The 15,448-nt window shown below is 41.0% G+C and overlaps 1 protein-coding gene across 1 annotated transcript; it reads right to left on the bottom strand.

The window, feature by feature from the left end:
* Positions 1-912: 912 nt before the first annotated feature.
* Positions 913-12,511, bottom strand: LOC308379054 (myosin heavy chain, fast skeletal muscle-like). The gene is made up of 40 exons (XM_080856109.1): positions 12,432-12,511; positions 12,227-12,272; positions 11,192-11,407; positions 10,950-11,093; positions 10,707-10,863; positions 10,596-10,623; positions 10,381-10,492; positions 10,196-10,288; positions 10,043-10,106; positions 9,853-9,951; positions 9,660-9,763; positions 9,403-9,541; positions 8,975-9,093; positions 8,307-8,456; positions 8,041-8,211; positions 7,648-7,948; positions 7,475-7,545; positions 7,277-7,364; positions 7,073-7,190; positions 6,855-6,978; positions 6,602-6,738; positions 6,071-6,326; positions 5,700-5,942; positions 5,431-5,607; positions 5,205-5,350; positions 5,001-5,091; positions 4,522-4,911; positions 4,098-4,343; positions 3,807-4,003; positions 3,523-3,706; positions 3,222-3,387; positions 2,953-3,077; positions 2,537-2,845; positions 2,245-2,448; positions 2,025-2,150; positions 1,769-1,939; positions 1,570-1,674; positions 1,390-1,485; positions 1,145-1,276; positions 913-1,033 (listed from the first exon to the last, which is right to left on the bottom strand). Exons 3-40 carry the CDS (start codon positions 11,393-11,395, stop codon positions 1,013-1,015), a joined length of 5,808 nt encoding a protein of 1,935 aa, XP_080712235.1. The 5' UTR covers positions 11,396-11,407; positions 12,227-12,272; positions 12,432-12,511; the 3' UTR covers positions 913-1,012.
* Positions 12,512-15,448: the final 2,937 nt, after the last annotated feature.

The raw sequence follows: 15,448 nt of genomic DNA, 5'->3' as shown, positions 1-15,448 counted from the left end.
CCAGAAGGTCCCAAATCACAACACTGTGTAGACTTGCTATATAGTACCAGTCAAAAGTTTGGACACACCTTCACATTTTTTCATTTTTTTTTTTTTTTTCATTACTATTATTATTTTCTGCATTGTAGATAACACTTTTCTTGTTTAGTATATTATTCCATATGTGTTCTTTCGTAGTTTAAATGTCTTAAGTAATAACATTTATGTAGAAGACCCTTTTTCATATTAACAATATGCCCCTTCATGCTGACTGGAATGGTTTTGCCATAATGCATAACCCTTAGCAATCTTGCTCCTACAATTGAAAGTGGAGGTCTTTCAACAATCCATTGCTCTTCCTGCAATACCTGGATCTAAAGATCTGCTTTTAGTATCTGAATTTGTAATGGTGAAAGGGTGCCTGTCTTTTCTTTTGAAGACAGAACTGCATAATAGTTCCATAGATTTAGTTGGTTATTGAAACTGTTGATAACATTATCAAATCCAAGTTAGCCATGTGGTTTGGAGAGAACCCACTGAGATGGCAGAGCAAAACAAAAACATAGCTAGGAGATGGTAAAATATCAGAACTGCACATTTTAAATGAAATTTGTTGAAATCCCTCATATGTGATCCCTGTGCTCAGGATCTCAAGGTTGGACATTAGCAGACCTTCTCTGATGTGGAGACTGTTTACCAGTAAAGAGCTGCATGCATTGTTGGCTGCAGTGTTTTAATTCTGATGTAGTTCAACAGCTAAAGTAGTCTCACAGAAGCACCAAGGACAGTGAGTTGTGACTTGTGCATGTGGAATCTATTAGGTAAGATAGAGGCAGCTTCCTATAGAAAAAAATACAGTCCAGTTATAAAGTCAGCCCCCTGACTGAAGTATTTGAATGAACTTATGAAAAAAGACAAACTTTCAGATTCATATTCAGATATGTAATTATTTATTATGCATTATGCATTGTTGGAATAATCACATTAACCAGGATATTTTATCCAGATGAAAGTGACATGGACTCAAGAGGATTTACTCTGCAGCCTCCTTGCCCTTTAAAAGAGAACAAAGAAACTGAATTAACTAGATGACACTTACACTTACATTTTTTTAAAGTTTAGTAGTGAAATAATTGTAATGTTTGTTCAGAAAACATTATCTTACCTTTCCGGCATCGCGGCTTTTGGCCTTGAGCTTGTTGACCTGGGACTCAGCAATGTCAGCACGCTCCTCAGCCTCCTCCAGCTCATTCTGAACCTTCCTGCACTTGGACAGGTGAGTATTGGCCTGTTCCTCCTGTTGTATTTGAAATTGAGTGCAATTAATACAGAAAAACAAAACAAGAGTCAATGCGAAGTAGCAAAAGTAGCAGATATTTTCCTGTATAGCAAAGGCAGAAGAATACTCACAGCTTCCTCAGCCTGCCTCTTGTAGGCCTTAACCTTCATCTGCAGCTTGTCAACCAGATCCTGCAGTCTGGTGACATTCTTCTTGTCCTCCTCAGTCTAAAGAGAAAAAAGTTTGTCAAGAAATGTCCTCCCCTCTTAGATTTTGTATGCAGTTCTGGAGGAAAAGGAGAGCTTTCTTACCTGGTAGGTGAGCTCCTTCACCCTCCTCTCGTATTTGCGGACTCCCTTGACAGCATCAACACCACGTCTCTGTTCACCCTCAACCTCACCTTCCAGTTCACGAACCTTAACATGAAAAACATTTCCATTTCAGATACTGACCCCTGTTTTGTTATGTTGAGTTAAACATATTCATTCAGAGTCATATTTTGTTACCTACCCTGGACTCCAGTTTCTGGAGCTGTTTCTTGCCACCCTTCATGGCCAGATTCTCAGCCTCATCCAGGCGGTGCTGCAGATCCTTGACAGTGACTTCCAGGTTTTTCTTCATTCTCTCCAGATGAGAGCTGGTGTCCTGCTCCTTCTTCAGCTCCTCTGCCATCATGGCAGCCTATATGATGGAATAGTGTATTTTTAAATAATAGAAGTAAAAGTACCTTTAAATATAATGCTCCGTTTCAGAAAGAAAACCTTACATCAGTGATGGCTTTCTTGGCCTTGTCCTCAGCATTTCTTGCCTCCTGGACAATGTCATCAACTTCACCTTGGACCTGAAGGAAGTCAGTCTCAAGCTTCTTCTTGGTGTTCAGAAGACTTGTGTTCTAGTGTGGAGAAATAAACAACCTCAGTTATATTTTTAATGCTGGAACTGTTTGTTTAATGTATCGGTTTAAACAACCTTTTTTTATTCTCTACCTGGGAGTGCAGGAGGCCAACACGCTCACTGGCATCTACCAGCTCCTGTTCAGCCACTTTGCGGCCTCTCTCTGTCTGCTCCAGGGCAGCCCTGAGCTCCTCAATCTCAGCCACCATAAGGCCGTTCCTGCGCTCCACCATGGCAGCCTGCTCCTTCATGTCTTCCTGTCCTCTGACAGCATCATCAAGGTGCAGTTGAGCATCCTGGTTGACAGAGAAATGTATGGTGTTTGCTATACTTCATTGGTGTGACCACTGTTATATCAAAACACTGAATATTTATACTACTGACCTTGAGCTGACCCTGGACGGTCCTCAGCTGTTTCTGGGACTCAGAAGCCTGGCGGTTGGCGTGGCTAAGCTGGACCTCCATCTCATTAAGGTCTCCCTCCATCTTCTTCTTGATTCTCATGGCATCATTCCTGCTCCTGACCTCAGAGTCTAGGGTGCTCTGCATGGAGTCCATCACCCTCTGGCTATTCCTCTTAATCTGCTCCATCTCCTCATCCTTTTCTGCAAGCTTCCGGTCAACCTCACCCTTGACCTGGTTCAGCTCAAGCTGGACACGGAGAATCTTGGACTCCTCATGCTCAAGAGTTCCCTGTTTTTAAATAAAGTGTAAAACATAGAATTTTAAGATATGACCAATTGCTTAATTTATGTCCTTTAAATCTCTCCACTCCATCCTTTTGTATTTTGTATTGTTACCTCAGCCTCTTCCAGGGCAGTCTGGATCTCAGCCTTCTCGGTCTCAACAGTCTTCTTGCCCTTTTCCAGCTCATGAATGCTCTTTCCAGTCTCACCAAGCTGCTCCGTCAGGTCTGAGATCTCCTCTGCAAGAAGACATTTAAAACCCTTAACACAAAGTCAGCATTTACCAACGTACTATTGATTTGTATTTCAGGATAATACATTTTGTTTTTAGCTTCTCTGAACAAGCTTTGATTTGGAAGTATTTTAAGGCCATCTTGACTTACGTTGGAGATTCTTGTTCTCCCTCTTAAGAGTTTCCAGATGGTCAAGAGCCTCCTCATAGGAGTTCTTCATCTTGAACATCTCAGTGCTCAGAGAGCGAGCCTCTTTCTGGGCACCCTCCAGCTCTGCCTGACCCTCCTCATATTTCTGCTTCCATTCTGCCAAGACCTTTGAAAAGCAGTTTGTGTCTTGGGTTAATTTCACATCAAAGACACTGCTTCCAAAAATCCATATGCTCATATTACGTTATATGAATGTTAGTTTGTCCTACAAAATCACACCATTTCCAGAGAGAGGTATAACCTTGTCAAAGTTTCTCTGCTTCTTGTCAAGGCTGGCAGCCAGGCCATTGGCTCTCTCCACATCCACCATGAGGTCCTCAACCTCAGCCTGGAGTCTCTGCTTGGTTTTATCCAGAGAAGCACACTTGGAGTTGGTAGCCTCAATTTGTTCCTCAGCCTCCTGTAGACGCTGGGCAAGCTTTTTCCTGATAATGCAACCGATTAGAGGACGTGGACAGGTTTTAGTAGACAACATAACAACCCACATCCACATTCTATGTGTTTCTTTGCCTGTTTGGTACATACTTGGACTCCTCAAGCTCTTCAGTGCGCTGGATGGCATCAGTTTCGTACTTGGACCTCCACTGAGCAACCTCACTGTTGGCCTTGGACATGCCACGCTGCAGCTCAGCCTTTGCCTCCTGCTCCTCCTCAAACTGCTCCCTCAGAAGGTCGCAGTCGTGGCGTGCAGACTGAACAGCGTGGGCCAGGGCATTCTTGGCCTGTTTGTGAACAATGAATGGTGTTCATTTAGGGTTTTCACAAAATGTGGGTAATGTACTCCAGTTCCTTCATGTCATTCACGGGTATCAGTACCTTGACTTCCTCCTCATTTAGCCTCTTCAGCTCCTCAATTTGCTGAGTGAAAGCCTGTTTGCTTCTACTCAGCTGAGACACAAGAGCATCTTTCTCCTCAACCTGGCGGCCGAGTTCACCATTTTCAGTCGTAAGTCTTGCTCTCTGAGCGCTGAGGTCGTTGACCTGGCGCACACCCTCATCACTCTTGGCCTTGATTTCACTGAATTGGTCCTCAAGGGTACGGCACATCTTCTCAAGATTTCCCTGTTTGTGAAAGTAAAATGAATAAGCAACACAAAAGTCAGAAATGTTTATGGCAATTATTACAAATTTAATTGAATACAAAACGTACAAGAATATGTACGTTTGGTATCATTGTTTGCTGTATGATATTGTTTGTAGTTAGAGTAAGCTAGAGCATTAAGGTTTACATGTCACAAACCTTAGCTTTAGAGATTGCCTCCATGTTGCTGGAAAGATCATCAATCTCCATCTTGTATTCACTCTTCTCCTTCTCAAGCTTCTGCTTGACACGCTGGAGGTTGTCGATCTGCTCTCCCAGCTCGGCCACGCTATCAGCCTGCTTCTTACGGAGAGCTGCAGCAGTGGCTTCATGCTGCAGAGTGGACTCTTCAAGGTCACGACGCAGCTTCTGGAACTCAGCCTCACGCTTCTTGTTCATCTCAATTTGAGCAGCAGTGGCACCACCAGCCTCCTCAAGCCTCTCACTGATCTCCTCAAGTTCCCTGGAGAGATCAGCTCTCTGCTTCTCAACTTTAGCACGAGCTGCACGCTCAGCTTCAATCTCTTCTTCCAATTCTTCAATGCGGGCCTATTGGTTGTGAAAAAGAAATAAGTGATACTAAGAAAGAACAGGCAGATGATAGTAAACACTATTCGGTACTGCAGATGTGAACAAACCTGAAGCTCCTTGATCTTTTTCTGGAGCTGAGCACCTAATGATTGTTCATCCTCAATCTTGCTAAGGAGCTGGCTTGTTTCAAAGTCCTTCCTGTATAATTGTAAATTAAAATAGTTATTAATGGCTGCTCATACCAAAAAAAGGACTAAAAAAGAGGTACATGTTTGCATGAATCATTAGTAACTAATAGAATTCTACATTACTTCTTCAGCTTCTCATCAGACTGCTGCTTGTCATTCTCCAGATCCATGACACTCTCCTGGGACAGTTTCAGGTCACCCTCAAGCTTTCTCTTGGCTCTCTCAAGGTCCATGCGGAGCTTCTTTTCTTGCTCCAGAGAACCCTCAAGCTGCAGATACAAAGCATAAAGTAATTAAGTAGCACAATTATATATGTGCATTTCTTTACACAGACAGGCCCTTAACTCACATCATCCACTTGCTGTTCAAGCTTAGTCTTGGCCTTGGTCAGAGTGTTGACTTTGTCTTCCTCTGCCTGGAGATCATCAAGAGTCTGCTGATGGGCCTCTTGGAGGGATTTCTTCTCTTTTGTAAGCTTAGCAATTGCCTCATCCTGAGAGGCCATCTCCTCTGTCAGGTTCTTGACCTACACATAGAAAGTTTTATATCAATATCTAGTAAACCTCACAAAGATTCCTTGAAAATAAAACATTATTCTTTTTTTTAAATAATATAAACCTTGTTCTCAGTGGCATGTTTCTCCTTCTCCACTTTGGCCAAGGTCAGCTCCAGATCATCAATGTCCTTCTTGAGCTCAGAGCACTCATCCTCCAGTTTCCTCTTCTTGGCAGTTAGCTCAGCATTGATTTCCTCTTCATCCTCCAGTCTCTCGGTTGTCTCTTTGAGTTTGGCCTCAAGCTGGATCTTACTCTTGATCAGACCCTCACACCTTTCCTCAGCATCGTTGATAGTCTCTTCGCTCTACAGTAAATACAAGATGAAAGGATGAAATCTGATTTGTATTGAAAACATAATTCTTCGACAGGTTAGTTATTTGAATATTGCAATGATGTGAAAAATTGTTACCAGTTGTACAGTTTTACACTTACAGATGACATTTGCAAATGCAGGTCATTCCTCTCTTGCACAATAGCCACCATCTTCTCCTCAAGTTCCTTCTTCCTGGCATCAACCTTTGCAAACGTCTCTTTGAGTTTTGCATGTGCCTCCTTCAGGGCAACCAGCTCCTTCTCAGTTTCAGCACTCTGAAGCAGAGGCTTGATCTTGTAGTACACCTTCATCCATGGCCAGTGCTTCACATTAATGAATGAACGGATATTCATCTGGATAGTGAAGATTGCATCTCTGCAAAAGAGGTTGGTTTGTTGATTAAACCGTGTTGAAGCTTACTGAATAGATCATAGGGATTCTGTCAAACACTGACAGTGATTAGTCCAGTCTTTTATATACATCTGTGTTGATGGAAATTATCTCTGTTTTGTTTGTTGTACTTTAATTTATTAGAGATTGGCAATTTATTCAACACAACCTATTGTGTTACAAGTAATAAACCTGCAATGCTATGTTTAATGGCAGATCATTTTGTTGAGCGTGATTCCACCAAATACATCACACATTACCTCCTTTCCATCATCGCGACAAACTCCCTCCTCATCAGGTATGCACGGCACAGAGCCTGAGTCATTGTGACCAGGGTAACCAGTTTCTCATCTCGCATCTCCTCAAGGGTACCAAGCAGACCAGCTTTGAAGAACACCTAAAAGAGAAGAACAAAATCATTATGAGTTGTGTGATTGAAAGCAGAAATGGACACCCTGTATGTAATTCAATATTTATCCATAATAACAGATATAAGATAGAAACATTCTCCACCTTAGTGTGTCCAAACTTGTACTCATCGTGATTAACATCGATGGATCCCAAGAGCTTCTCAGCAGCCTTTTTGTTATCAATGAACTGACCCTCAGGAATAACACTGGCATTCAGTACTTTGTACCTGTTGTCAATAATAAGAAAAACATTATTTAACCCATATAATACATATATAAAGTGTGTATTATAAGTTATGGTGTATATTGTTGTATGTTTACCTCTGCTTGAAGTCAGCATACATGATTCTGCTTGGGAAACCCTTTCTACAGATTCTGATACCCTCTAGTACACCATTACACCTGAGCTGGTGGATGACCAGGAAGTTCTGCATATAACCTGTGAAAATACAGGGATGTAAAATTTTCAAGCAAATACATGGTGTTGAATAATGGACATGTCTTAATTTGCTAAAAGCCCTTTACCTGGTTTCTTGATTTCATTTGGAATCAGACAACGCACAAAGTGAGGATGGGTGGCCCTCAGGTTGGTCATCAGTTTACCCAAGTTCTCCTGTTGAGGCAAGAATGTATACAATTTACATATAATTTATCATACAGTTAATTGTGCTGGGACAATTATTGATTGATTTATCATTTTCTTCATGATATTGAAACACCTACCCTGAACTGTGAGGACACAGTCTGCATGGAGCCACCCTTCTTCTTACCACCCTTCTTAGCACCACCAGTCTCTGTTGACATACAAATAATGAATTGAATAATTAAGTTATCTCTAAGTAATCTAATATAATTACTATTTGTGTATTAGCCTTTTGACTTGAACAGGTTATTACCCTCAACAGGAGGTGGGTACAGGATAGGCAAAAGTTTGACTGATGACTTCTGGTACAGCTGCACAACAGTGTCGTTCAGTGGGTCCTTGTTCTTGTCCAACCATCCAGTAACATTGTAGTCCACGATTCCGGCATAGTGCGCCATGGAAAAGTGAGCCTCAGGCTTGCCTTTGGTAAGCTTGGGCTTCGCAAAGGCTGCGGTCTTTCCAAGATGCTGGGCATACAGCTTATCCTTGAAAGTGACGTCAGAGGCCTTGGGGACAATGCACTCCTCTTCAAGGATGGCAAAGATACCCATGGGCTGTTGAAAAATAGGATTGCTTAGTTATACAAGTGGACATCATGAAACTATACAAATCTAACACTGTGCTAGTTGGATTGATTGAAACTGACCCTTTCAATCAGCTCAATGCAGGCAGCCAAGTCCATGCCAAAGTCAATGAACGCCCAAACAATGCCCTCTTTCTTGTACTCCTCTTGCTCCAGGACAAACATGGTGTGGTTGAAGAACTGTTGCAGTTTTTCATTGGTGAAGTTGATACACAGCTGCTCCATGCTGTTGTACTGTGTTGGATACATATGCAAACATTATTTGAGAGTGGCACTCTTAAGTCATTAGAAACAAATGTTAGTGAAGAATCTTATAATTTTGTCCTCACATCGAAAATCTCAAATCCAGCAATGTCCAGCACACCAATGTAGAAGTTACTTGACTTCTTGGTGTCCAGCATCTCGTTGATACGAATGACCATCCACAAGAACATCCTCTCATAAATAGACTTGGACAAGGCTGACACTGAGTTGTTGACCTATAACAATATGTAAGAATTACTATTTACTTACTATGATGAGAAAAGGCAGGGTTTCCACTGTCATGGAAATCCTGGAAAAGTCAAGGAGTTTTAAAGTCCCATTTTCCAGGGCTAGGAAAGTCATGGAATTAAGTTAAGTCACTACCGGTTCTGGAAAAGTCAAGGAATTATTATTTGGTTGAATGTAAATCTAATTAATTATGTTATTGTACTCTTCCATGGATAATGGTTTTGTTGTGCCTGATTCAGTCTCTACTTGAATTGGCATAGCCTGTCTAATAAAAAGTAATGAAAAGGTTGTTATTGACTTTCCTTTCAGAGTTTAGGCCTAATCTGTGCTGTTATATATATCATTCTGTTTATTTATTAGCTTGTGAAGATTCATGGAGATTTCATTAAAGTTCCTTGTAAAGTTTTGAAATGTTGTCAATGATAATGGGTGTGAACCCTGAGAAAGGAAATACCAACAGTAAAATTCTTGTCAAACAATGTCAAAATCCTTGTGTGTGAGATACCTGTGCCACCGTCTGACCCTTGGTGACGTACTCAGTTCCGACTTTCACCCTTGGGTAGCACAGAGCCTTCAGCATATCAGCAGAGTTCAGGCCCAGGAGGTAGGCGACTTTGTCAGCATCTGTAAACAACAAAGCGCTTAAGTGAGTTATTTATATCAATATTTTACTCAGGAAAGTCATTCTTAACCTAAATTGAGAGGCCACTAAAGAAATATCTAGTGAATGACATTGTAGATATATCTACAGGCTTCTGTTCTTCAGTTGTAGGTCATAAATATAATATTTTAATAACTATAATCAGTGAAAAAGTACAACTTGCAGTTAATATACATGCTGATCTATCTTTTAATGAAATTACTTCAATAAATAAGACTACCTAGTAGTTATCACTAGAACTGACCCAAGTTCGGTAGAGTTTTTAAACCTACCCTCAGTGCCATCAGGCTCAGCCTGCTCCTCACGCTGCTTCTGCTTGAATTTCAAATTGCCATGATGGAGCACAGCACCAGTCAGTTTGTAAATGGTGACTTTCTCCTCTGCAGTGAAACCCAGGATGTCAATGGCGTCCTGCAATTACATGCATAAATGCAAATTAAGCGCATCATTATTGTTAATCATTAGTGCTTTAAAGAATGTCATTCTCAATATATTCATTGTCCAGAAGAAAAACTCATGGATATCTCACATCTGTGGCGTCCAACTCTTCTTTGTCATCAATGCTGGCCACAGTGATATGACCCTGACTGCACATGGGAAAGTCATAGGGGTTGCTTGTGAGCAGGGCCATTTCTGTAGAGGGAGAAAGCAATAATTTGTTGTTGCAAATTCATTATTATATGTAATGTTTTTTGATTGTTGGTTGAAAATAATAACCCCACCAATAATTTCAGGCTTGTGGTTGGTCATCATCTGGAAGAAGATGTGGTAGCCTCTCTCATCAGGAAGCTGGAATGACACTCTAGACTTTTCCAGCAGGTCTATTTAGGTGGGGAAGAATATATTTTAACTTGAAAAAATTAAGGCAGCAATAATGAAAAATGTTGATATAAACATGATAATAATACTTACAAGTCTCAATATCAGCTTTAGCCAGTTTTCCAGTTGAGGCAAAGTGAATTCTGATGAATTTTCCCTGTTTTCGACAAAATTATATCCTAAGTAATTGTTACTTATTAATAAACACAGAACTGAGGCCAGAGTTTAAATAAGAAATGAACTTACAAAACGGGAAGAGTTGTCGTTCCTCACAGTCTTGGCATTACCATAAGCCTCTAACAGTGGGTTGGCAGCAATAATCTGGTCTTCAAGAGAGCCCTGCAAGTGGAAGAAACATTCAAGGAATATGTTATGAAGAGAATGTTTGTTGCTTTATGATAATTAGCACATAAATGTGCAAGGGGTCTGACCTTTATCTTTCCAGACCCTCCCTCTGGCTTTTTTCCACTACTGACTGCAATTGTTGCAAAGTATTGGATGACACGTTTGGTGTTCACAGTCTTGCCAGCACCAGATTCTCCGCTAGATTAAACATAAGATATTGACTTTTTTCAGATAAGAATTGTGTGTGCCACAAGGTAACATAGAAGATAATGCAAAGTTTAAGTCATGCATTGACACTTACGTAATTAGAACAGACTGGTTCTCCTTGTCTGAGGGACAAATGAAATTTTAGATAAATCACTTTTTTGTCATTAGTTCATGAACAAATATGGCTTTTAAATGAAATGCTTACCTTGGAGCATGAACTGATAAGCATTGTCAGAGACAGAGAAAATGTGGGGTGGGGCCTCCATACGCTTCTTGCCTCTGTAGGCCTCCACCACCTCTGTGTCATACACAGGGAGCCACTTGTAGGGGTTCACAGTGGCACAAAAAAGTCCAGAGTAGGTCTAGAATGAAGAAATAAAGGGGATTGGTTTTACAGCTGTTTTATTTTTAACATAGTTTTTCATCTGTGAGAAAGCATAAAGCTTACGTAGATCATCCATGCTGCGTAACGCTCTTTGAGGTTGTACAGGACAGACGCTTCATTGAGGTGGGTCATCATGGCCATGTCCTCAATCTTGTCATACTTGGGAGGATTCATGGGGTGGACATCCTCTTCCTTATGGACTACTTCCTAAAACAAATGGACAATATATAGGGATATAGTCAAGTAAACTTCTGTTTAATGGAAATACTCAATCATTTTCTTAACTAAGAGCCTTGCTAACATACCTCCTTTTTATCAAGCAGTTCAACGGTGACCTTGTTACCATCTCTCTTAATGATTTTAGCTTTCACGTACAACTCCTCCTTGTCAGGTACATAACAAGCTGACTTTGCATCAAAGGGTATGGTTTGGGCCTCAAGCCTCTCCTTCTCAGGCTTACGGAGGTAAATGGCAGCCTTGCCATAAGCGGCCATGTCGCCGTCTCCCATGGTTTAGGTTTACTGTTGGAAGAAGAGGCATGAACATGTTATTTTGAAATAAGAAATATTACAACCACGGACTGTAAGAAACATAATTCATCCTTGCAACATAGCACATCTCAAATAAGTAAACAAACTCACAACTGGATGTTTGTTTTAGTTTTTTGTTGTGACTGTGTATGAGGCAGTCAAGAACAACAGTAAATATTTACAATTTATCTAATGTGGGAAACAGGTAATCATATAAAACCATGGGTATCTTGCTATTTAAAAGACAGCCGACGGGCGTGGGATAGTGTAGTTATTAAAAACAAGTGTGTTGTATTGTTATTTAGGGGATTTCAAATTAAAATGTTGTCTTTATCTTTCATCCTGATTAACGGAGTGCAGTCTTTTTCAAAAAAACATTCCTAAAAAGGAAGAAAGACATCCGCAGATCTGAAAGTACTTGTCAGAAATGTTTAAGCTGAGTGCCTTGTCTCTTCTCTTATTATACCTTTTTAATATTTGAAGTGATGTCTTCATAGAACCTCACTGAAGCCTGGTCAAAGTAGATGTAACATTTGTATAAAAGTAGCTACAAAGCCAGAATAGGTGATAACTGTCCAGCCAAAGACTGTGTACAGCCCAGAGATTTGGATTAAAGGACCCAATGTGGAAAGTATGCATACCTATGCAACCCCATTTGATTGAAAAAGACTGTTTTGACTGAACTGGAAAGGGTATTCAGAAATACAGGCATATGTTTTCTTTGGTAGCCTTTTGGGTTGCTTGATATTATTTTAAAAGGACATTTAAGTTACTGAATCAATAGTCGGTTACAAAAGAAGATAAACCTACCTGTTCTTTCCCGTACCAGATGAAATGTTCAGAACCGTCAAAAAGTCTAAAAATGACGGGAGTAAGAGGTCAGACAATATATTATACATCAATGCAAATAGTAACAACTTCAGCTGTCCCATGTTTCAGAGAATATAAGAGTTCATCATGCAGCCACCCATGCTGTACAGCTCCTTCCTGATTAATCAAGCAGTCAACAACTTACTGTGCACTGGAACCCCCTAGTCTCTGTGAACTTCTCGGTTCCTCGAGGTCCTTATATTGTGACTTTCTGCAAACTAAGCAGGATCCAAATAAGGACTACTGGAATGGTTTGATATATTTATACACCACGTCAAGCAAACGATCACACACACACACATTGACTCATAGATGTCATTAAATGAGCAGCAGCTATACTTTAATTATTTTAGCTGTTGATTAGGATTTGTGATACTTTTGAGTCTACCTAATCTGGTCCATTTATGTAGGTAGGCATGCATATTCTTTAATTCAAAAAATAATACCCTTACAACTGTTAATGTACTGTATTATTTTTATACCAAACACCCATATATGGCATGATGAAGGTTTTATTGGGAGGGGCAGAGATATTCCATTTCAGGGCAATTTTCCAAAATGTCTGGAGGCACTGTGGCGCAAGCAGTATCCCCCCCATATACAGGCTTGAACTCCCAGGGGGACGGGCCCGAATCCGACCCGCAGTCATTTCCCAAAACTTGCCAAAGTGGTGTACTGACATTTGTGTTATAATTTCCTTCAAATCTTGTTTACTTATCCACATTTTTGGCTTGTCCAAGAAACAAGAAACACAAACTAGAGGCTCCTACATTGAGAAGATTCAATATTTAAAAAGAAGAAATCAAATACAAAAAAACTGAACAAAATCCCCCCCTTCACTTCACTGTCATAGCCTCGTGACACTATTTTTACATCTGACCTTCGCCAGGGAAAGCCTTTCAGGCATTTGGCCTTTTTATTGCCTGTATTTTTATGTGTCTGATATCTGGCGAGGGCTCGCAATTAAAATAAAGTTCTTCAAGTTTCACTGAGTCTTTTCACCTCAGACCAACCAGAGGGCGACTTGGGCTTTCTTTGGGAGACATAGAACCCCGTTCAATGTCTTCTTAAAAGAAGAAAAGAGTGCAACCCAATCTCTATTCACACCATTGAGGCCTATGTTAGGGAACACCTTCTGTGACCTCCTGACCCACAGAATGTATCAGACAAAAAGACATTTCGTGCACATCATGGTTATGGTTATAGTATTTAGCAGACACTTTTGACTAACATAATATTAAAAAGATATTAGAAAACAGATAAATATAGTATATAAAAAACTATAATAGGCAGCAATACTAGCCCAACGGGGGGGGGGGGGGGGGGGGGGGGGGGGTCGGGGGGGGTACCAATTAATACAATTGATAATGATAACAATAACAAATATAAAAACTGTGACTATAGAGTAGGCCTCTAGCAAATAAATGAATTAGACAGACAGAAACGTTTTTTTAACCTGTAAGCGTAGAGAGGTAATTTTGACAATGTACACCTGTTTCCACACAGCAAAGACAGAGTAGTGAAGTGGCCAAGAGTGTCCAAGAGTGGTCAAGAGTGGGAATCGAATTTAAATAGGAGTGTGCCGTTCCAGTGGCTGTCCCTTAGGCCAGACTGAGGGATTTCAATTCTAGCAGCTATAGGGAACCAGTGAAAGGTGACCAGCAGAGGATCTACAGTATGGTTGATCTAAGATCACTTCTCTATTCTGACCATTCCTCTATGGTTGATCTAAGATTATTTCTCTATTCTGACCATTCCTCTATGGTTGATCAAAGATCATTTCTCTACTCTGACCATATCTCTATGGTTGATCAAAGACCATTCCTCTATTCTGAATCATCTGCAACGATCACAATATACGTACATGCAGGCAGGCCCGTTACAATTGAATTACAATTGTCTAGTTTAGACATAACCATGGCCTGCACAATAAGTTGTATAGAATAATGAGTGAGATGGGGTCTGTTCCTCCAAATTTTATAGAGTGTGAACCGGCAAGACCTCCTTACAGAAACTACATGCTTAGAGAAATTAAGTTGGTCATCAAATATAACTTGCAGGTTTTGTGCATATTTAGTCTACTGTCAAGCTTATTTTATACTTACATTTGTGTGGGGCGGGGGCATCCTGCATCCTATGTAGGCAAAAAGAGGTGGAAACAGCATGTCAAGGTGCGCTCTTCAGGTTGGGTGGTCTGTGGCACCTGCAGACTTGTGGAAAGGCAGCAGGAGTCCAAAGGTCAACTGTTTATGAGGGGCAGGGTGAAAAGTTCCAAGCACCCGTTGATTTATGATCATAATACTTGGATACTCTACTGGTGATTAACACATTGATGAAATGTAATTTGTCTTTATTGAGATTTCACTTTTTTAATCAGCGATGTAGTGGTACGTGCAGTTGAAATGTGACGATGTGATCGAGCCTGGCTCTTTGGCGTTGCTGTCAGGGTGCATGTTTGGCACCCTGTAGACCGAGTCCGGGTGGGCAGACCACGCTTTCCCTTCACTACAAATGGTGTCAGAAGTGGGATGGTTCGCTGTGAGGTCATCAGAGGCGTGCCGTAAAACTGTGTGAGGGACTGTGTGGCAGTCAGATCACATATCTGTAGTGACAATCGATGGGTGGAGCACCTGTGTGTGGGGCACTCTGGATGGGAGAAGTACAGTTGGTGGATGCGCAAGGAATGCCTGTGTGCGTGAAGCGCAAGGGTGCGCTTCTCGAAAGCGGGGCAGTTTGCCGATGTGATAGTCACTGCACATGAGTGTGTGCTCTGACTGCCATGCCATATCTAAGTTGAGTTCGTTTTGAAACACATTTACTCATCATCGGCAACAGTCAAACTTGTTAATACACTGAGCAAGAATAATAATAACCACAAAAATGTCTCATGTCCCATGTCTCATTTCAAAGACAAAGACACTAATACACGAGGAAAATACACAAGGCATTACACATAACACAGACTCCTAATCGCTAACGTTGACCATAACATATAAATACATTATACCCTATAGCTACTACACACTCAGAGTTACGGGTGAAGCCAACATACATGAAACACAACAGCCCTGGATAGCAGGAATGCCATTGCAAAGAGAGCCCCCGCTGTCAGCAACAATGCAGTGGACTCCGGGCTGTCATGGCAATGCCGCAGCCCCCTCT

This window comes from Sprattus sprattus (genome assembly GCF_963457725.1).
Source record: "Sprattus sprattus genome assembly, chromosome: 1".
NCBI lineage: Eukaryota > Metazoa > Chordata > Actinopteri > Clupeiformes > Clupeidae > Sprattus > Sprattus sprattus.
This window is presented reverse-complemented; position numbering and strand designations above follow the sequence as displayed.